Below are 24,967 nucleotides of genomic sequence, written 5' to 3'. Positions count from 1 at the left end.
CTATAATTTTCGTTTAATTTTGGTTATATGTAAAAATACATTTTTGTAAAAATGCACAAAGTTTCGAAAAAAATAAGCCATACCACGAGCGATGTTCGTTAGACGTATTGAATATTGAGCTACAAGGACATCTTTGCCTAAATTTTCATAATCGTATACTTCAAACAAGAACATTGCTAATTCAGGACACATTATTTGAAATTTCATTTTGAAATTCCATGTGGGATTGAAACCTAGTAATGTCAGTGATGGCAATTAAAATAAAATCAATCATTATACCAATACTGAAACTTGCCGTTATTCATGATGATCGGTGTTTTCTGGCAAGAACAATCCTCGGGTGTGCCAACGACCTTCACCTGAACATAAGGATCGAGTATGCTATTTTCTGAGTCCTTGGGTTTTTTAGGCAACATATAACCATCTAGAATCTAAAATTAGTAATTATTAATTTTATTATTAATGAAAAATATGCTTCATGAATATTAAATATTTTTTATATTTGCAAAATACCGCAACGAGAGAATTTTGATTTCAATGCAAAACAATTTTAAAGTACGAAAACTAATAAAATTTAGAAAAATCACAAACAAATATTATATATAATGCATGCTGGTAGAAGACCGAATTATTGACAATATAAAATAAATTCCACAGATTTATTGGTGTTTATCAACTTATATTCCTGTTTAAAATTTTAAAATTGAAACTTTATTTTTATTAACAAACATTTTATTAAAATTATTGAAGATAGATCTATTTCGACGTTAAACCGACGTTATTCATGCTACTTCCTAATTGTCAACAGTATCATTAAAATAATAAATAAAAAAAAAATAATGACATTAACAATGATACTGTTATAATACTCGCTGTTGTAACCGATTTACGATGCGACGGGTTCAAATCTTCGATTGAATAAAATACTCCAAACAGTTATTAGTTATTAAACTTTATTTACAGAAGAAATCAACTAATCGTTTATTTCTAGCAAATTCAAATTAACACAACAATTAACTTTTAAATTGTTCAAAATCTATCGCTATGACAACGTCAACAAAACAAATCAAATATCGCTTTAAATAATTCACCGAATCGCTATTCACAAAATCACAGAGTCACGAATTTACAAAATCACGAATTTCACTAATCGCTAATCTTCTTGCGACGTGCGCTTATATACTCTTCGCAAGCGTCGTTTCTAGATTCTTCTAGATGGTCCGATTCTAGCATACTCTAGAATGCTCCAGTCACTAGAACATTCTAGAATACGCTAAAATCTAGTACGTTCGGTAGCACGGTTATAACATTACCCCCTTCTTAGTTCTGTTCGTCCCGAACAGCTTTCGTTCCAGTGTCCGCATGGTACGGAGCCAGTCTATCCAAATGAACTATCTTCATTCTTGCTCTCGGCTTCTGATATTCCTGAATACGGTAGTCGACGTCATTCAAGCGGGTGATGACTTGATAAGGTCCTTTCCACCCTCGCTGGAGCTTTGGAGAACGTCCTTTCTTTCGCTGTGGGTTGTACAGCCAAACTAACTCGTCGACAGCAAAACCGCCACTGCTTCCTTCCAAGTCGTATCTGGTTTTGGCCGCCTCCGTGTTTTTCATAATTTTAAGGCGTACGTAACGGTGGATATGGTTTAATCGCTGTCGAAGATTATCCACGTATTCTGTAAAATCAGCAATCAACGCCTCGGCTTTTAGACGGTCTTCTTGATACAAATTGAGTTCATCCAGTAGATTTTTGGTAAGTTCTTTGAGTCTACCTTTGTCAGTTGGTAGAACCTTTTCCTGTTGCTCCATATCTAATGATTTCACCAAATTTATTGATTGGCAATTACCTATTTCCTCGCCTTTTTTAATTTTAATAGTGTGTTTAGCGGTATTCATTATTCTGACAGGGATAAGACCATTTTTGTTCGCTTCTACAGGCATTTTCCAATGACCGCGTTCTGTACATTTGTCGTTGAGGTTGGCTCCATCAAATAGAACTGGTGGCCCCTCGGATCGCAATTCAACTTGCCCCATACGATGTTTTCAGATGATTGAGGTAGTTCTATGTCACAATCGACTGTCACTCGAATGCATTTTTCGTCGCTATCCCCATTATCACTTCTGTATTTCTCCATCTAAGAATGCGTTTATCTAAGTCAATTTTGAACCCACATTTTGTCAGAAAGTCGACACCTATTTTGCATTCGTCGATGATATCCGCGACTAAGAATGAACCTTCGAATAACAAGTCGCCTAGCTGAACAGTACGGAGAATCTTTCCATAGACTGGTGCTGTTCCTCCGGTAGCTGTTCGAAGGATGTATTTGTTAGAAGTCTCTTTCTTCAGATTGGGTACCAAATCAGATCTTACAATCGATTTTGTTGCTCCGGTGTCGACTGTAATTACACATTCTCGTTGATCAACTTTTCCGTTCAGCCATAGGTCGTTTCGATTTCGATGTAGTCTGGAAACGTTAATTACGGTACTGGGGGCGTCAATTCTACTAGCCAACCTCTGCCCCACAAAGTTGGCTCTTATTAGCTTTTCCGCCCCGATCGTGATACAGGATCATCTTCTCTTCTTTTGCGCCATCTTGTCGCGCAATTTCGGCAGTAGTTATCTTCTAGGCGGTGTTTACAATCACGACGTAGATGGCCTTTTTCACCACAAATCCAGCATTGGGGTACACCATGCTGTTGAGGTTCGCGTTTCACAACCACCTTCTGGCAAGAGCATTCTTCATGTACTTGGCGTAGACGTACGTCACTTTTTGATACCTGCTTTGCCGATTCAAAAGTAAGACTGTGCGCAACGGCATCCTTGAGTTTTCGTTTATCTGACAAGAGAAGGGATTGCTTGAGTTCCGAATCACAAAGGACTTTGATAAACGTATCCAGGGCAGTTTCGTCTCTATGCTCGGGATCTGATGTCGGATACGACAGCAATGTCAATCGTTCGATATCTTGTGCCAGCTGCTGAATGGATTCACCAGATCGTTGCGTTCTGTTTCTAAGCTGAAACCGATAAATCTGTTTCATGTGTTCTTCACCATAACGTAAATCCAACGCGCTAATCAGAACTTCATAGTTGAAGTGGTTCTCCGCCGGAATCGTCTGAAGAACCTCTGCTGCTGAACCTCGCAGGGCCAGTATCAGTGCTGTTGCTCGTTCTTTTCCGTTCCAACAGTTACTAGTTGCCGCTGCTTCGAACTAGGTTTTATAAACGTTCCAGGACATCTCTCCGTCAAATTCTGGTACCTTCAAAGTTCTTCTGGATGCGTGATCTAACGGCATGGCCATTTTTTTGGATTGCTCCAATTCTCGCTTCAATTTGTCTATCTTATGATCGACCTCAACGGTCTGACGATCAAGTTTCTGCTCGATCATTTCTATTCTTGTTGACTGTTCTTCAATCTGTTCTGCCACTTCCAATTTTACGAGTTTTAGCTGGTCCTTGATCTGTTTTAACTCCTCTGTCTGTCGTTCGGACTGTTCCTTGATCTGCTGTTTTAACTCTTCTGTCTGTCGTTCGGACTGTCGTTCGGACTGTTCTTTGATTTGTTTTAACTCCTCTGTCTGTCGTTCGGACTGTTGTTCGGACTGTTCTTTGATCTGTTTTAACTCCTCTGTCTGTCGTTCGGACTGTTGTTTTATTTCAGTTGACATACTAAGCAGAAGTTCCAACATTTTAGCGGTTGTAAACGTGCCTGTGCTAATTTCATTGTCTTCGTCAGCACCATCAAACTTGAATTCGTCTGGGTTCTGACCTTCGTCAATGAGAGCTTCTTTCAGACGTGCTACTAGTACTTCTTTGTTGCCACTTGTGACAAGGCTTCGTTTCTGTAGTTCTTCTCGTAGCTGAACTACGTTCAAACCACACAGTTTGGACATCGTGTTCTTTTTCTATGAGTAGTAATTCGCTAGTCGAAGATCCCACTTCTGACACCAATATTATAATACTCGCTGTTGTAACCGATTTACGATGCGACGGGTTCAAATCTTCGATTGAATAAAATACTCCAAACAGTTATTAGTTATTAAACTTTATTTACAGAAGAAATCAACTAATCGTTTATTTCTAGCAAATTCAAATTAACACAACAATTAACTTTTAAATTGTTCAAAATCTATCGCTATGACAACGTCAACAAAACAAATCAAATATCGCTTTAAATAATTCACCGAATCGCTATTCACAAAATCACAGAGTCACGAATTTACAAAATCACGAATTTCACTAATCGCTAATCTTCTTGCGACGTGCGCTTATATACTCTTCGCAAGCGTCGTTTCTAGATTCTTCTAGATGGTCCGATTCTAGCATACTCTAGAATGCTCCAGTCACTAGAACATTCTAGAATACGCTAAAATCTAGTACGTTCGGTAGCACGGTCATAACAATACTGATGGGAAAACTTCTTTTATTCAATCAAATATCATAAAACACAATGAAAGAAATAAAAATTGTCAATAATAAAATCAATAATATAGAGTTAATAAAATGTTAAGTGAAAAAGTAATAAATTTTTAGAACAATAAAATAATATTAATAACAACAAAAATAATGTGCCATTGTCAATGATAGCAATTAAAACTCTTTACTCATTAATAAAGACAAGTATAAAGGGTTCAAAAAAGCCCAAATCAACTCAAACGTCTTAGTATATATTGTATGATGAAGTTATTGCTGACAAAATTAACTCTTTTATAGAAGAATCTGCCCATGAAATATTTAAAAAATACAAAATGAATTTATTAAAATGACCAATTGGCGATATTTCAAAGTTTTTATAAATAGATTACGTTGTTTGAAGCTATCATTAAGGCTTGCCCTAAGAGTGTCTTCATATTTGTTGACCTTGTAAGCCTTTGAATTGGCCAAATTGGTTTGATTCAAGAACCTCGAGGTATTTCCGTATACGATGGCAACTTCTTGGCGCTGTCAAATATAGTTGATATTGAACGTTAAGTTCGACTTCAATGTTCACATCAGCATAAATAACGCAATCTGGTTATTCATGAAGCTTTAATGAAATAACAATTAACGTTAACAAATTTTTATGCCTCTTCGTATATCGAGCCAAAGCTGCAACTGATCCACAATTGGATAAAACATGTTTATTGGTCAGATTGGCTTTACAAAGAGGACACAATTGGCTTTTTACTTCATCCCATCTAAAAAGGTTTAAGTTAGTTGTTAGCTGTTGAATTAGATACTTTCAAGTTAATCAGAGAGAAGATCTCTTCTAGTGAAATCGACCATCGACAAATTTGAAAGGCTTGTATGTGTTTTTTAATTGATTTGATTAATACCTCTTGATTTTGAAGCGCTTCAACATGGCTGTAATGTTTCTATTCGTTTGTTTTTTGTGTTAACCATCGCTGCCTTCAGGGAGTCTGCGTTATTTAATGCATTGTCAATTATGCTGTAGTTGAAAGATGATTGTCGCTAAAGGCATCTTATTTTATAGTTTTCAATTGTTTTAGGTGGTTGCGTGTTTTGAATCTCATTGTTTCAGTGATTCTAAGTTGTGTTCACCAAGTCTTGCAGGCAGAGACAAGATTTCAGCTACGCAGCCACTAATAGGAAAGCCAATTATTTTGTTATTCAAATTGTTTGAAACCCGTGCAAGGGATATGTCACTTTAGCTGACAAGGAATGAAGTTTCTTAAACTCCGAAGTTTCTGTTGAGGTCTGAACAAGAAGCCCACGGTTAAACCGCCAATTTGCATGTATGGCTTGCCTGTGAGTGTGTGGAAAGGTGCTTCGGTGGTTCACACACTCACACAAACACACACAAACACGCACACACGATTACATAAAACGCATGATAATAGATGACACACACGTGATACATATGACAATAGATGAATGAAAAATATTTGCATAGAACATATAAAAAAATTATTGGGACTCGAAAAATAATTTAGTACCAATGATCGAAATTGGTATTGGCACTGAAAAATTTAATTCCCGTTGTTGAGATCGAAAATACTGTAAATCAGAAATTTTTAGTACATCAGTTGCAATCCACAGTAGGTAGTTGTAGTTTTTAGAATTGGTGATTTAGTACGAATCTTAGATATTTAGCGCATCTTACCAAACTGTAACAAGATATATTCAAGTCGAGGCCGAGGCGTCACCTGAATCTAAAAAAAGGCTTTCGGCAGATCCGGCTGGCTATGTAAAAACAACTAATAGCAACCATCATCTAGGTGTTATACCGAAAGTCAATAATTATGATTCAACATTTAATTGTTAACAAAAATAAAATCCAATTGTGTCTGAGATGAGTTGATCAAAATTGTTAAAATAATTAAACTATAACAAAATATTGTTATAATTAGTTAGTTATGGTAACAAAACGATGCTATATCTTAACGTTCATTTATTTATTTCCTTTATTAGATTTATGACAAAGCTCTATGTTCGAACGGCTCAAAGTAACTAATGTCTAAAAAGAGTATTTCTACAAATAAGGTTGTTGATTTGGAATCATTGCAAAAGCCTAGAAAAATAAATATCATGTTTCTATTGAACAACCCAATACTTACCATGATCTCTATGTTAGTTGACGAACTTCGAAAAATATTCACAACGTTAACTAGTTCCTCTTCTGACGGATGAAAATTAAAATAATATATAAAATGTAGAAATATAAATCGATGGAAAAGGTAAGTAAATCATAAAAACAGTAATTCCTGTATATAAGTTTAAACCATAATAATTTTAAAATGTGCCTTGACAAACCTTTCCTTAAAAATTGAGGCTTCAGAAGAAAACCGCAGTTGCCATTATCATTGAACATGCCTTTGTTAATATACATAGGCTGAGAAGGCGTTTGATAGTTCAACGAAACTGATGTGTTTTTCATTAACAAAACTTTTAATTAGTTTCTAATGAAATTACATTTTAAAAACCTATGTGGCAACCAGCCATCCAGAGCGGCATTGGATCATAATTACTGGACTTCAACCTGGTGCCCGACGGATAGGTCCTCGACATCACTGTCATATTGTGCTTTATAAAACCGTTCAGATCAGTTTGAGCCAGTTCCAAAGCTTTGTTTTCATCAAAAGAACAAATATTTTGGAAAGAATCTTTAAAAATAAATTTAATTATTTTCATGGAAATAATATTTGATAACATGCAAATCACAAATTTACGGTGGGAAGCAGAATGGTTGAAACTGGTGAAGCTCGTTGACTGACATATGGTAACTAAATCAGATAACTCAGCTGAAATTTTTGATGCATTTCCTTTGGAGGGTACGTTCGCAGAATTGAAATCAAATTCAGAATCATCGAACATATCTTCTGACGCTTCCTTCGCAATGTTTTTTTTACACTAAAAACGATAGAATAGAAAAAAATTATACCTTACACAATATGATATGATTTTGTGATAAGTTAACATTGAAAACCATAAATTATAAAGTAACACAAGTATACTGGCAGGTTTAAAATAAAAGAATAAAGTAAAATATGAAAATAATTAGTTGGGCCGGAGATTATGAAGTTGGAGAGGAAATTATTAAAAAATATTAACATTATCAGTTTAATCTGATCAGTTCGCAGAGAATGGTAAACTAAATAAACTATGATCAATTTCTTGCAAAAAATGACTAGTAGAAATGTAAAATACACAGTAACGTTTACAGAAAAGAAGTAAATTTTAAATAAAAGTGATATTAGGCTGCTTGTTAAAATTGAACATCCGTGCAATCCGCTTTTGAATTGCTCAATGTATTAGTTATCGCGTACGGTATAGTCCAGTTTTAACAAAGGCTTCGTGTTTTTTGTACTTGTTCAATATGGCGATTTACACTCATTTTCTCCTAATCACTAAAAAAGTGCTAATTAAATAGGGAATTTTTCGTTTTATGACCAAATAAGTTTGCATGACAAAAAAGGAACATTAAACATGCTAAACGGACATTTAAATTCACAAAAGCATTGATAAAATTAGACATACAAATTCTTTCATTTGCCAAACGTTGTAATAGCTTGAAAAAAATAAGCACTGTTTTTTTTTACTTACAAATTACTTTCTAATATTTTTTTTCTGGTAATTTATTTTCTTTTTCAACCTTATAACTTATTTTCTCATAATTTACGGACCAAAATATACGAAATGGAGTCGACAATATAGATTATTCCATTCAATTTAAATTTTATTAAAGACTGAAGAGCATACACGCGTGCGTAGAGCTACAAAAATCAAAAATAATATGCAAATGAGATCATATAAGAAATACAAACGGTTAAAAAACAGAATCAGTTAAATAACAATACAGAAAAAAAAAAACATGCTTGCATTACAATGTACGTGAAGTGTCCTTTGAAAGTAGTCAGTCATAAATTATTGATAAAAACTGTTAATCGCTTTTTAAAATATCTAAGATTATTTTATGGCATGATTCCTTATAGTAATTTGTTAGAAAGTTTCAAAATATTCCTCAAAGAACTATTAAAATTTATGTTAGTTCTGACATTAGAAAAATAAAAACAATGGAAGCTTCATTAAAGTTTTTCAGTAGGATTCACGTGATGTTGGATGATTTTGTTGAAGCTTAAAATTGCGCTGGATTATCAAAGAATAGGCTGCTGTTAGCTGATAATATTGAAAAATTTGTGATCTATATTTTTTGCTTCAGTTAGACTGAAAAGATAAATGGTTTTATCGAATTTTTTAATCTCAGCAGAATTCTGATACGATGTTTTTGAATTTTCTCGATAACCTGCATATGCGTGGAAGGACTGTTGCGTACTATAAATAATAAGATTGAACAACAGTGTTGTAAAGGGAGACAGATATTTTTAGAAAATTTATATTTTATTCTATTAATAATAATTTCATCTTATCATCTGTCCACAGTCGTCACAAATACAGTTAATGCAGTTGGCCAATGGATGACAGCCAATAAATTTAAACTAAATTAAATAAACTTAGTACATTTGGTTGGTTAGGTAGATGATTAATAAAATCCAGTAACGAGTCTCGGTGTTGTGTTGAATCCAGATTTCTTGATGAAACCAAAAGTAAATCAACTTTGCAGGCGATGTTTTTTCCAACTACACAGACTAAGGGCTGTAAGACGATATCTGACAGCTGTGTCAGCAAAAGCTCTTGTCTGCAGCTTCGTCTGCAATAGGATCGATTCTGCAATGTTATGATGTATGGAATCAACCCGTCGCTGCAAGATGATGTTCGATCCCTCTCGAAATTCGATCCAATATTTTAATACATCAAAGATGAGCTATACTGGATCCATATGCAAGAAAGAATAACATTCAAGTTAGCTTTACTCGTTTGATTGTTTGGCCGGAGATGATCTAAACTATCTGAGGAATAAGATCCAACCTGTTTCAGAAACTCAATACAGAGGTCGGCTGCGAGCATTAAACCACGGTGACCTCGTAGTTCCAAAATTCAAATCGTTGCCATTTTGAACGTTGGTAGACAACATATGACGTTTATCTTATGCGTCACTAACTGGTCACTAACACATATGCAATCTGCCCACATATATATATGTATATATATATATATATTAATATATATATATATATATATATATATATATATAATTGAACCAGAAACTGATCCAAGCCAAAAATGCAGTGATATTTATCAACACTTATATATAAATATTTATATACATATATGTATATATTGCAATCAACATCAAGAATGAACTAAACATATGTATATATATAAATACAGGGGACGGTATTGTATGAATTCTACCGGTTGGCATTAATCAAATGAAAGTGGAAAAACAAATGCATTGTACAGCAAAATTAAAATAGTTTTATAAAGTATGTATCTTATTATGTAAAGGAAACCTAAAGTTTTGTTTATTTTAGAAGAAATAGAATCAATACGTTCAGCCCAAGAAAAGTTACCTAAGATAATTAAACCCAAAAATTTAGTACTGAAAGTCCTCTCCATTAAATAATTATTCAAACGAAGGTTTAAGGGACCATAAGTATTGGTTAGGATTCTCGGACCAATAAACATGTAGTTACATTTTTGATAATTAATTTTTAGTTTATTAGTATAAAACCGGTAAGCAATAAGTTTTAGATTATAATTGAGTAAATCCATATCCTTCAGGAGTGATTTAGTTGATTAAAAAAGCTAGCGTCATCAGCATAAAGAATAATTTTAAATATGGTTTTAATAGAGAACAAGTCATTAATATAAAAAAGCAAGAGCCCTTGTGGGACACCTTTAGGTACCAAGATTTCTTGGGAATTTATATCATTAACTCTTATATACTGGTATCTATTGAGTAGATAAGACATAATGTGTGGGATTTACCACGAAATCCAAGCGCTTCAAGTTTACGTTAGAGAAGAGTGTGATCAATAAGATTAAAAGCTTTTCTGAGATCAATAAACATGCCAAGTCCATCATTGGTTAGAAACACACACACACACAAACTCACAAACACACACACACTATATATATATATATATATATATATATATATATATATATATTTGGACGACAACGTTTTATCAAATTACCGTCCTATCTCTAATCTTTCAATCATTTCTAAAGTCATTACACGAGTTGTTATCAAACAATTGATACAGCATTTAAACAAAAACAATTTGTTACCAAAGAACCAATCCGGCTATCGCCAATATTTTTCCACAGAAGCTGCACTCATTGATATTTTCTCCCAGTTGTTTTCTTCAATTGACAGTCAATGCGTTTCTTTTTTGGCATTACTTGATATGGGTGCTGCATTTGATCATTTGATTGTGTCGATCATACACGTCTCATGTATAAACTCTCCACAAATTTTTTTCTCTCTGATTCAGTCTTATCATGGTTCTCTTCCTATCTTTTAGGCCGCACTCAGCTGGTTTCTTACAACACTCTCTCTGACGTAAACAAACTATCTTTTGGTGTCCCCCAGGGATCTGTGTTAGGACCACTGTTGTTTCTTATGTACATTGCTGATGTTTTTGATATTATTCAAAAATATGAGTTCAGCTCCCACGCCTTTTCTAATGATATTCAGTTATTGGTATCTTGTAATGTTGATTCGATTGACGCTTCTCTGAATAGACTGATTGATTGTCTTATCGAAATTAACTCTTGGATGAGTATGAAACAGTTAAAGTTAAATCAATCTAAGACACAAATATTAACGGTTGGTTTATGGCAACAGCTGTCAAAGGTCAAAATTTCACCAATCTGTATTGGCAATGACACCATTGAATTTTCCACATCTGTCCGTAGTCTTGGAGTTGTTATTGACTCAAACCTAAAGATGGATTTACATATTAATAATTTAGTGAGGGTCTGCTCGAACCAACTGCGTTTATTACGCAATGTCAAAAAATCACTAAACATGTCTGTTTTTCAAAGTTTGATTTCCTCTTTCGTTTTTTCCAGACTGTTGCAATGGCCTTTTATATGGTGTCACCAAAAGGTCTTTTTCAAAGCTCCAGTCAATACAGAATCGTGCGGCCGAGCTGGTTTTGGGTGGCTCGTGGTTCGATCATGTTGAAAAATTTGCACTGGTTGAGGGTTGAGAAACGTGTTTCCTACAAGTTAGCAGTTTTGATGTTTAAATGTGTCAATAATGCAGCACCTCCCTATCTCATTGATAGATTGGAATCATACAAATCTCATTTTTCAAAATATTCTTTTCAATCAACTGAGCACAACTTATTATTATCCTGACTACAAAGTTAGCGACCAGTTCCCGTAACTTTGTGGTTCTTGGCCTGGTTGTTTGGAATAGCTTACCTCCTTACTTACGTGACCCTAACCTACCATATTTACAATTTCGAAGTCAGCTTAAAACTTATTTCTTTGCACAATGAACGTCCGTCTTATTTGTCTATGATTCAGTAGCGCTTTTGAGTTTCAACAACTAAAAAACGCTGTATATAAATTTCCGTAATATATATATAGTAAAACGATTACCAATTTGGAAATTGTGATGGACTACCATATGACAATGGGTCCACAAGTCAGTCTATTGGTTAAAAAATGTATGTTCCAACTATGTCAATTACGTCAAGTCACAAAATCGGTAGATAGAGATACAATGACTCTATTAGTACATGCTTTCGTCAACTATAGATTGGATTGTTGTAACAGTCTTCTATATGGCATAGCTGATAAACTGTTGTCTAAACTTCAGATGGTTCAGAATCAGGCTGCTAGAATGATATATCGCAAATTAAAATTTGATCATGCATCACCAATTTTAAAGGAGCTGCATTAGCTGCGTGTTAAACAAAGAATCATGTTCAAGTTGGGTGTAATGGTATTTAAAATATTTTGAATGGTCTGGCTCCGAAATATTTAGAAGATAAGTGTATTCGAGTTTCAACTATGTCATCACTTGGGCGTCTAAGGTCTACTGATTCAAACACGCTGTATGTTAGAGATCGGAATCTGAAAACAGCAGATTTTGCAGTTGCTGGGCCTATTTTTTAGAACAGCCTACCTATCGAACTACGTATATCCGGGTTATCATTAGCTGAGTTTAGAAAACGTCTAAAGACATACCTATTTGATAACTCCTAGTGATCTCAACCAATGATGGCTTCGCTTTCAACATGCTTCATACGAGGAGAACGCTGATGAGAAGCAATTATAATTGGCGCTATATAAATACAATATTTGATTTGATATATATATATATATATATACATATATATATATATATATATATATATATATATATATATATATATATATATATATATATATATACACACACACACACACACACAATTATTGATGAAAATTACAGCATGTTCGGCGTTAACTTCCAATTTAACTTTTCGATTTTTTTAACGGTTGATCGTAAATCACTCTCAAGTTTCTTTAGTTTAAAATTAAAATTTTTGTTTATTTTATGCATGATAGAACAGAAAAGCTTTTTTCGGTATTCCTATACCATCTTCTGTGTTCAAATTGATATGTTGTGTTTGTGCCCAGATGCTCAAATATATATATATATTTGCCTCTACTATACTTTGTTGATTCCTTGTTTGTTTAAAGTGAATACTTAGCTTTCCAATCTTCGACATCGTTAATTATAATTGTTTTATTATTATATTATAATTATTTTATTATAATTCGTTTTATTATTGATAATTCCTGTTTCTAAATTTATTGATAGAAAGAATTCCAGTTGCCCGTTGCTGAATATTTATAATCGGAAGTCTTTGTTCTATGAGTATTGGATTCTGCTAGTCGTAAATTATAATGGTTATTATTGTAATGTAAGATTTCAACATTGTGGTCTAAGATTTGTCTAGTAATTTTAGTTTTGTGTTTCTCTTTCATGTGATTCTTTATAGCGCCAGTTGGTCGTCGTCATACCAATATATTCAACATAATATTAAGTCATAATATAATATCATAAAACAAAAACTTTGGTTTTGAACTAAAGAAACTTGAAAATGATTTACGATCAACCGTCAGAAAAATCGAAACGTTAGATTGGAAGTTAACTAACGCCGAAATGCTGTGATTTTTATCAATTATTGCATTTCTGACAGTCTTAATCCAATATATATATATATATATATATTTATATATATATATAATATATATATAATACATATATATATATATACTGGTAAAAGACCATAATTAATGCAGTAATTTATGAAATGTACCGAATTTTTAGCGTTGGATAGTTTTTTGTTACATTTCTCAATATTTCCAACCAAATTCTTGTCGTCATTATTTATTTTATTAAAGTGAATAATATATAGTCTTCCAATTCATTCTCGAGTGTGTAGGATTTATTTTGATTTTTCGATCATCATCAGTATTTTTTGCAGTTTATATAGGATAGGGAATTTGTATAACCCAGACCTATGTTCCTGTGATTAGCATTTATTGTCATAAGTGACTTTAATAATTTTACTATCTTCTTTACTAATTGCTTTGAATGTTATGTTTTATTGCTTCGGTGTAATGTTTTATTTTGCAAATTTTATTGGTATCATTTACTTGATACACTTTGGTCGGTGTTACTTTTTTCAGTGTCTTCATCGATACCATTGGTTTTATCAGTATATTTTATTGTTGTTCTTTTTGTAAATATATACAAGTGCTGAAGATGATCGAAATAGGTCCTATACACACGCGAATGAATTGGAAAACTGTATATTATTCTAATTTTAATAAAATAAATAATGACGTCAAGAATTTGCTTAGAAGTATTGAGAAATGTAATATATATATATATATATATATATATATATATATATATATATATATATATATATATATAAGTAAAAACTTGTAATGCATTAAAGTGAGAGCTGAAAAATTTGGTGAATGATTACAAGAGGTTGGCCCCCTGGAATGGTCATATAACAAAATATATATTTTAAATGATCAGCGATTGACGGTGGTAATTTTGTGATAGCATACATAATAAGCTTATTCAATTGTACTTAATTTGCTTTTTGCATTCAGTTAGTTGGTATAACATTATATTTAAGAAATAAATAATGAACGTGAACAAACTTTGATGATTATTTTCCCCATCAGATCGGATGGACAAGGACATTTTTCTATCAGTTGCTCAGTATAAAGTTTCTCTGTATTTATAAAAGATAAATTTCGAATTAAATTGAATTTTTATTATGCTACCTATTTTTTTGGGTCATTTTTTAAGCGTTTTTTTACCTGTAGAGTAAAGACACAAAAAATATTTGAAATGTCCTAAAATATCTAAAAAATTATTTCATCAAAAACTGTTTAAAAATCTTTTTCTGGCACAACAAAATACAGATAAATTAATTGCTGCAACAAACGATAATGTTCACTATCAGTAACTCAAGAGACAAAGGTTAATTGTTAGGAAGGGAGCTTGAATAAAATATTGCGCAAGACATAACCTAGACTTGGAGACCTATGAACATAAGCGAGTTTTAAGTAGATGGTCGTAGGCTGGATAAGTTATAGACAAACAAGTAGATGGTGTTATAGTAGATAGGAAATAGACAAATAAGTAGATAATTATTCGACACGCAAAAAAATTTAACTTGACCTAAAAATATCATCTAATATTTGTTCATTTATTAATGTTTTTAGATATTTTAATGTAGTCTGCATGTTATACAATATATAATGAAAAAAAATTAAAATTGCCACCCCAGAATAAAACTGCTCTAAGCAGTTGCCAACGCTTGAAACCGGGCCTGTATGCAGCATCGTATAATTACATAAAACGTTAAGTGGCTTACGAGTCTGAGTTTCGACAAACGGCATTCGAGCTGGTTTAATGAGCAATAACAACGCCACGCAATATGGTATTTCTAATGTTTTAGCTAACCCGCAAGTTTCTGAATCTGACGATGAAGCATACATCAACTCGAAACATAATGTTCCAGAGCAAGTAAACAATCAACACGATCATTGAAAAACTTGAAATTTCATAAAGGAAAAGACCAAAAGTGGATAGAACCATGGAGATAGTCCAAACTAGAAACCAGAACTTTTTTAAAAAATGGTCAACTATCTTTTAACCTTACTCAACAATAGCAATTCAAAAGTGCACTTCTCATAATCAGTTGTAGACATCCAAAGTATTCCAGTAGGTAACATTACATGAGACTTTGCAGTCAGGTTTCTAAATAGTAATAACGCACCTAGTATAGATTACACAATGACCCATAAAATACTTAAAAATAGAAATTAATAATAACAAAATCGCAATAGCTTAAAACCTCAAATATCTGGAATCTTTTACAATAAAAATTTGTTAAAAATCAAATCGCTTGACGCCCAGCTAATTTAAAAGTATGTTGGTATCAAAAGAAAAACTAAAATTGAAAATGCAACTATTCAACGCTGCATGCATATCAATGCAGCTTTACGGCTGCGAATCGTTGACGCTTACGCTTGTCATCTTCACCAGAAAGTGTTATAGGGTCATGTTGGAAATCTATCAAACCGAGGCTCATATGACAAACTCAGAACTCTAAAAGACAATTGACCCGATCCCAATCAACGAAACTATTAAGGAAAGTCAATAACGCGTTATAGGCTAATGTCTTCGTATGGAAGGAGATAAGCTGGCTAACATTTGTATAAGTATTTGTAAAATCAAATTTGCTTATGTTAACGTGTTAACATTATTTGCGGTGTTCATCAAGATTGTCACCATCATCGTCATCATAATAACCACCAAAAGTGTTGAATTCCATTTATCGGACGACAAATAAAGAAAAAACTCGTCAAAATCTCGAAGAAAAGCAACTAAATGAAGAACTGGCCAAACTTACTTAAAAATAAAGTTGCCTAAAATGCTCGTCTGATTATGATTACATATGTGATTAACATACTGTTGAAATTTTAAATTAAATAAAAACTTTTAAAATCATAATATAAATTTCAAGTAACATGCCACAAGAATAGATACTGTAAAATAATGAAAAATATTGTGATAATGAAACCTTTAAATGTATTTCGCATAATTTTGGCCATTTTTATCTGTTGTTCAATCCCACAGTGATTTTCAATAGATATAATTACAGGGCATCTGGTAAAACGAGAATTTTATTTACAAATTTTTCATTATTAGTCCACTAATTTAAAATTCTCTAGCAAATTTATTATTTTAACGTTCAGTCCCCTCTCTTGAAACTCTCTAAAACATTTTTTATTATATAATCCATTTCTAACGAGGTCCATATTTATCAACACACAAATTCTCCACATTCATGTACTCTGTATGTCACTCGTCCACATAATTATGATCATATTAAGCTTATACTTATTTAACAAATTAAATTTTTTCACACTCGCTCACTCCTTTCATAATTTCTACTGTCATGACCAACTGCTTTTATACAATATTTATTAAGATAGACTTTCTTTTATCTTTTTGCGTACTAAACCAAACAACTTGATAAAGAAGCAAAAAACTTATGATTGAACTTTGATAAATTCAAACAATTCAAAGCGATTCCGTTACCTCAAACGCACGTCACTTTACAATGTCACCAACTATCTTTCTACTCCGTCAGTTTACCTCTCTCTTAAGTTTTCATTAGTCTTTATTAGTCTCTCTGAAGATAAATAAATTTTTCACATATTGTTAACACAGGCAAGATTAAAAAAGTTGGTTTGCTATTCTATAACACCTCATAATACAATTTTTTTTATACAACTGAACAGTAAGAATTGAAGCAGAGCTTTAAAATTAAACTTTTAGGATTTGCTTTTAGCATTAAATGCATGCATAACAACAGTTGAATGTAAAGAAATCATTATGCTAAAAATAAGCGCCAAAATATGGAAAATATATTTTACTTGGATGTTTGAAAAGCGTAACTGTTAATAGCAGCAATGACATCAGAAAAAAGTAATTTTGTTGTGTAAGCAAATCCATGGCATACAACAGGTTCATTAACGCCATCCCAAGCGTCTACTGAAATAAAAGTTCAAATGCTCTTTTACATCAAATGTGAAATATGAAGATAAAATTAAAAATTTAAGAACATAAAAATATAAACATTTAAAATTAAAAGACGTAATTTTTTGCAGTGAGAAACGGGCAACAACATCGGGAAAGATGTAAATGTAGAATATGCGGGCGGACAATAGTAAAAGCCAAATCTGTGTTTGATCACAATCAATCAATCAATCTTCGTTTTGCGTCCAGAGACCCGGTTTCCCAGAGGTAGGACGTTGTTTTCTTTGCCATCAACTTTGGGCGCCAAATTAGACGATCAGTTGTATCCATTTTATTTAAATTTAGAGCTTTCATGTCTTGCTCGATTGTTTGCGACCAGGACATCTTTGAACGGCCTTTTGGACGTGTGCCAGGTACTTCAACATCTGCAAGAGAAGTTATGGCACTATTCCCACTTCGTTTGACATGACCAGACCACCGCAGACGGTGTTGCCGGCATTCGTCCTTTATATCATCTAAACCAGCACGACGCAGGATTTCGGTAGATTTGATCACAGGTCCAGATAAAATAGATTCCAAAGCTGATGACGCTACATATGCCAAACACCTACCGGAGTCTGTATCTTCTGCTGGCAAAAGTCACCGTAGGCAATATATGTGAGAAAATCAGCCGTTGATTTGATGTAAAAATATCAGGATTGTAGAACTTGGCTCACGAAACAAAAAAGACCATATCATTTAACAGAAAAGAAAACCTTGACCGAAACTAGAAAATATGGAGTTAGATTTTATGCCAAAAAATCATAACAGAAAATGGTACAAACAGTTGACAATGGCTCTGAAAAGATGCTCACTTTAAAGCTTTATTCTACGAACAATTATCACTCCTGACACTGCTTATTCATCGTTAGTTTCGTTTCAAAAATTACACCCCAAGTTTGTACCCTTTTGACTAAATTAAATATTTTCATTTCGTATCACGACTGAATCTATGCAAATTTCTGACAGTTGTTGCCAGGCACCAACAGAAAAAAACTGAGATTTACATTAGTTTAACTTAAGTGAGTTGTTTGACTAAGATTTACCTTTTATAATCTTTTGAATTTCATCTGCAAAGCCATATTTAAAACCAAATGACTCGATCATTCAAAAATGATCAACCCTGTAGTACGCAAAATAAAACCAGATTTGTATTTAACAAACTAATTTTACAAAAAAAAACCTGTTCTGTTCTTCCCCATGGATATTCTTAACCAAGCAATCTCAGAACCCGATAACCTAAAATCATGAATCAATCTCTGTAGCAAAATGCTATGATCAACAGAGTCAAACGCGGCAAAAAATCCGACAAATCTGAAATATTTGAACTTGAATTAAATTATGACCCGAGAAGGCCAACTTGGGGAAAATTTTGCTAACTGGGATAGGAAAATCATGGAACTGACAATAAGATCAAGTATACCACTAAGAATATGCTTCGGCTTATTTATTTGATTCAAAAATTTCAAGCAAACGAATAGTATTTTGATCATCAATTCGTGCAAGTGGGAAATTAAATAAAAACCACCAAGTAAAATATTTGAATTTGAAACTGAAATATTTTGAAAAGCATTCATAAGATTTTTAAAAACAGAGTGTTAACCAACGCTGAACCAGATCTGTATACAACAAAACAAAATCTTTATTATTTGTAATAAATTTTAACGCTATAGTCTCAAACATAGCCAATAAAGAATGGCCTTTAACCTTTAAAGGTTAATTTATTTGGCATTAAAAATGAAGCAAAAAAATATAATTAAGCCACCATGTAAAGGATTTTACAGTCTCAAACGACCAACGTGGCTAAAGCCAGACGGCATTGAAAATTTAACTGAAAAATTACTTGATGACCGAACACAAAAATATCCAATCCATCCAAAATCAATTCATGAGCTATGTCAAATATTGAAAAATTTGACCTAACTTTTAACAAACCAATGTTAATTGAATCCTTTGTTTTTCTGATAAACTTTATTTTCTTCCACCTTCCTACAGGTCCCACGACTCTTTAAAAAAAACCTGTTTGTCTTCCGGTAATTTGGCTTCACTAAGAAGAGCCTTGGCTTTGTTCTTTGGTCAAGTTTAGAAAAGCCGTACACGTGTAAACATACATACGTACACATCATATACATACTCATACCTATACATTATATATATATATATATATATATATACATATATATATATATATATATATATATACACATGAATACTCATACATTATAGGTGTGAGTCTATGCGTTGCGATGTCTATGGCTTGTAGACGTTCGTGTACGGGCGTTGCTTTTTGGCTATCCCTGGCTGTGGAAATAGTTTCGGAATGTATTTTGTTTAAAATAAGTTAATTGAATTTAATTGTCAATGTGCTAAAGTTTCACTGCCAACCGGAAAGCTCAAGCCAACGGAACGACTCAAGCTTATTATCGCTCACAACGAACAACGTGACCGCCTTAACTCCACTGTTTCCTTCCGTAAAAAAGTTATTCGTGTGTTCTTCCATCTACACATTCCTCCATACATTAATCAACAACTTTTCAATTAACGTTGCGCAAAAAATTTGAGGCACATTTTTAGTGACAGAAGGAATCTAGAACTTTTTCCAAAAGGAAACAAGCGCCTCTGAAGCTATGCATAGGGAGCCGAATGAATGACTATATATGTGTGCAAATATATATATATATATATATATATATATATATATATATATATAGTATAAAAACCATTAAACTTACTTTCTACGCATCTGCAACCAGATGTCAATGCATTAATATAGCATTCAACTTTGCTGTAACTGTTGAACTGGTCTCCCTCTAAATAACTGCAATGTTTAAATTAATCAAATTTAATAAAAATTTTATGAGTAAATGAAGTTTCAAACAAAATCTAAAAATTAATGGTGACGTTTTCCCAACTTTAACGTTTATTTTCTTTTATTCTGGTGAAAAAATCCTAAAAATCCACGAGACACCATCACAACAAAAAACAAAATCAGAACACACTCAGAGTGCCTATTTATTAGTCCCAATCAATACAAATTACAACAAAATAAGCAATAAAAAATTAGTTTGGAAATAAATATATTTATTTTAAAAAATGGCAGTTGAAAAATGGCATCAGCATTTCTGATAAATGATGATAAAGTCACAAAAGTACAATAATAATAAAGTGGTTTTTATTAAGAGTTCATTTATCAAAACTTCAAACAATCCCACCAGAAAGTGGAAGATAAATGTGGTGACGAAAAGAACACTTTTAAGATATGTTAAACTAAAAACTAAAATCGTTTTAATGAAAAAAAGTTTACCGAGCAAACTGTATACTGAGTATGTAAAACTGTAAAATAAATAAGCCTATTTGAGCGAAAATGGAAAACGAACTGTCAAAACATTACCATTCGCCAAATCTCAACTTATTGACCGTAATGCCGTGTTATAAATATACTATGTGCTGTAAATATATAAAATCAGTTACTATTGCCAGCTAATAAGAAAAATATCAACATGGTTAAAAAATATTAACTAATCTTTCAAAATTATTAAATTTCAAGCTTTATGTTATAAAATAACATAAGTCTAACGTGTTATGAGATGAATTGATAAAATAATTAGTAATGGGCTGACACATGTCTTGATATATATTGGCATGCTCTTGTTTGAATATACTAAAGTGTTCGGAGTTCAATAAATGGTAAAAACCTGAAATAAATGCATAAAAAAAAATTTGCAATTTTTATAATACAAAAAAATTAATGAACATTGAGCAAAACATCTAAATAAAGCAACGCCAGTTATTATTGTAAATAACTTAGAAAATGATATTCAATTGACATATTTTTAAAATAAATAAACTTAATACCTTTCATTTTCATTAACTGCCATACTCCAATAACTAAACATTTAAAAAAACTCATTTTGTTAAAAAAGTTATTAGCCAACTAATTAGCATTTCTGAAATAAACGATAGAGCTACAAAGGAAAAAACAATCAAGGTAGGACTTTCAACTTATTATCTCGGACAAAAAGAAATTTTGCAGAAAACCAATATGTAAACTTTTAATAAAATGCAAGAAGTCTTTGAGAATGTTGCTCTTAAAGCCTGCTCACTGCTCACTGCAAAAAATAAAGTACAAAAAATTGTGGCTATTGAGTTTGATACACTAGTAAATAAATATATTTCACAAAGTCGAACATTCTCACTCACGTGAAACATTATATTTTCAGTATCCAAACATGTTTCGAAATAAGTAGTTTTGCATAGGTTAAAGCCTCACCAATTGTACGCAGCAAACAAGGTTCGATAACCATTGATAAAAAAATCTGACATACGGTCAGTCTCAAGGCGCCTCTTGAAGGTATTGTTCATGTTTTACATATACATCAGACAGTGGCGGATCTAGACAACTTTGACGGGGGAACCAAAATTTTAAAAATGTTTAAAAGTTTAATTTTTTTTTCAAATTTGGACAGGGGGCCAAGATTTGTGGTAGCGCTGCCAAAATTAGGCTGGCGACCTTTTTTGATATAAAATGGTGTTCTAAAAGCTGAGTTCTTTTAATAAATATACTGCTCACAACTGGGTGATGGTCTCTCCGGCCTTACCCCAAGATCCGCCACTGAATGTATATGTATTAATACATATACATTCAGTGGCGGATCTTGTACATTCTGTACTGTATTTAATAGCGCTCTGAAATTCCCCTGATTGTTATATATACAACAACAACAACACACGTTTAGACGATATTTTCCCCCAGATCGGGGGTTGCCGTTTGGCTACCTATGATGAAACCGAAATACTCCTCGACGCCATCCACATCTGTCACTCGCCTCAGTATCACGCAACCCCGCTTTCACCCTGTCCTTCTCCACCTGCTCTCTTCACCCCAATCGCGGACGACCCCTTTCTACCACTCCTTCAACCTCGAACTCCAACGCTCGCCTAATCCCGACCCTTTCATCCCTTCTCAACACATGTCTATACCACTGCAATCTCGATCTCCTTATCAATGTCACAATGTCCTCATTCAGTCCCATCATTGACATCAGCTCTGTACTACTCCTCCTATCCTTCCCTTTAACCCCACACATCATCCTCACCATAGTTCTTTCAGCCCTCTGCAGTACACTTTCCTCCTCTCTCCTCAACACCCAAGTTTCACCACCATATACCATCGCTGTTCTCACACATGCTTTATATACCCTCCCTTTCATTTTCACTGACCATTTATTTCCACACAATACCCCACCCAGTTCCCTAAATTTCATCCATCCCACACGAACTCTAGCCGTAACTGCGCTCAAACATCCTCCATCCGCGTTCAGCTTATCCCCTAAGTAAACAAAGCTTTCTACTCTTTCAATACCACCACTCAACCCCGTCCTTGCGTCCGTCCTATTAATCACACCATGAACACATTTTTTACATTTGAACGTGCCTTCCACCTTTTTCAGTGCTCCCCTCACACCACTACATCTCTTATGCACCCATTTCTGACATCCTATACACAATACCGAGTTAGCCTTCACTCTCCTGTCACATATCCCACAGGGGTCTATTTTACTTATCACTCGCTCCCCACCTTCCCCACTCACCATTATCTTTGTCTTACCAATATTAACTTGTAACCCCTTCTTTTCAATAACACTTTTCCATCTGTCAAATTTTAACTGCAATTCTTCCATGCTACCAGCCATCAAGACTAAATCATCTGCATACAAAATCTCAAATAACAACCCCTCCATTATGTTTCCACACACAACATCCATCACAATTGCAAACAGAAACGGTGATAACACTGATCCTTGATGCACTCCTACCTTAACACTAAAAGCGTCCGATTGTTATATATGCTGGTATATATATATATATATGCTGGTATATATATATATATATATATATATATATATATATATATGCTGGTATATATATATATATGCTGGTATATATATATATATATATATATATATTCTGCATATATTCTATACTTCTCCTGTACTTCTATATTTTCCTATACTTTTTCTATACTTTTCCTATACTTCTATACTTTTCCTATACTTCTCCTATACTTTTTCTATACCTTCTTATACTTCTCCTATACTTTTTCTATACTTCTTCTATACTTCTATTATTTTTCTATACTTTCTTATACTTCTCCTATTTTTCTCTATACTTCTATACTTCTCATATACTTTTTTACACTTCTTCTTTAATTCTCCTATACTTCTTCTACAACTTTCTTATACTTTTCCTATACTTCTTCTATACTGCTTCTATACTTCCTATATATAGAACAGCACGTAACATGCCTCGAATAAATGGTATAGATAATAACAAAACGGATATATTATTATTTATTATTATTATTATTATAAGAAAACTTGTATAGCGACTTTTATAGAACTACCCAAAGTCGCTATCCAACATAACCAAAAAAAAAATTTATGTCCATTTAAGTGATCAAACAAAAACATAAATATTTCGAAAATAAACATAAGTATACATTGTAAAAAGAACTAAAACAAAACAGATAAATCATTTAAATTCATGCACAGATGCACACATACTCTCGACCACACCCAATCACTCTAAGTCATGTAACAACCATATAAGAACCAAACAGCAACCATTTTAAACCAAATCATAGATACAATCATCCACACTTTATCCACACCGATCACACACAATTACGCTCAGAAGATGCACGATAACATATAATTCAGAACAACCAACAGATAAATACCCAACCACCAGCACAATAATTATAAATCGATTCAATTTATTAAAAACACACGAAACACACACCTCTCCTCACATCCAAAACACATTCAACGTAAGCACATCCCATCATAAAACACCCACATACATTACGTACTCGACAACTCAATTATATAATTAAAACGTAAATAAAAAAAAACAGCATAAAACAAATGAATGTTCCTTTATCGATAAGCTACATTCATAAACAACAAAAGCAACATGCAACATACTATTCCAACTTCAATTAATCTTCAATACAGGTGTGTTTTCAATTCTCTCCTAAACTGCAACAGTGACATCCCTGGTCGACGAATGACGCATGGAAGACTGTTTCATATTTTCGTACCACATACAGCAAAGTTACGAGACCCAATCTTCAATTTTGACACCCAATCTGTTAAGTAATTCTGATCGTTTGATCTCAAGACAAAATTCTGAGCAGTCATATCTTTGAGTGTAAACATCTCCGTCAGATATCGTGGTGCCAAACCATTTAAACACTTGAACATCAATAAGCAAATTTTAAAAACAATCCTCTTTTCAATTACCAACCAGTGCAAATCCTTAATCAATGGAGTCACGTGATCATACTTTCGTCCACCCATTACTACTTTAGCTGCTCTATTCTGTACAGATTGCAACAGTGCAATTTCATTCGCTGAAACACCATACAGTAGGCTGTTGCAGTAGTCCAAACGTGAGTGGACAAATGAATGAACTAATGCCATCAAAGCGGGCTTGCTGACGAA

The 24,967-nt window shown here is 33.1% G+C and overlaps 1 protein-coding gene across 1 annotated transcript; it reads right to left on the bottom strand.

Annotated features, from left to right (window-relative positions):
• HELRODRAFT_62499 (hypothetical protein) lies at nucleotides 1–21,158 on the bottom strand (the record flags this gene model as incomplete). The annotated part of the gene is made up of 11 exons (XM_009010554.1): nucleotides 1–233; nucleotides 3,366–3,551; nucleotides 6,752–6,859; nucleotides 6,922–7,101; nucleotides 7,168–7,348; nucleotides 13,666–13,701; nucleotides 14,528–14,601; nucleotides 16,462–16,547; nucleotides 17,321–17,438; nucleotides 20,195–20,280; nucleotides 21,040–21,158. Coding segments are annotated over 11 exons (1,407 nt in total), but the record flags the coding sequence as incomplete, so codon positions are not given.
• Nucleotides 21,159–24,967: the final 3,809 nt, after the last annotated feature.

The sequence above is a fragment of the Helobdella robusta genome (genome assembly GCF_000326865.2).
Source record: "Helobdella robusta unplaced genomic scaffold HELROscaffold_1, whole genome shotgun sequence".
Taxonomy (NCBI): Eukaryota; Metazoa; Annelida; class Clitellata; order Rhynchobdellida; family Glossiphoniidae; genus Helobdella; species Helobdella robusta.
This window is presented reverse-complemented; position numbering and strand designations above follow the sequence as displayed.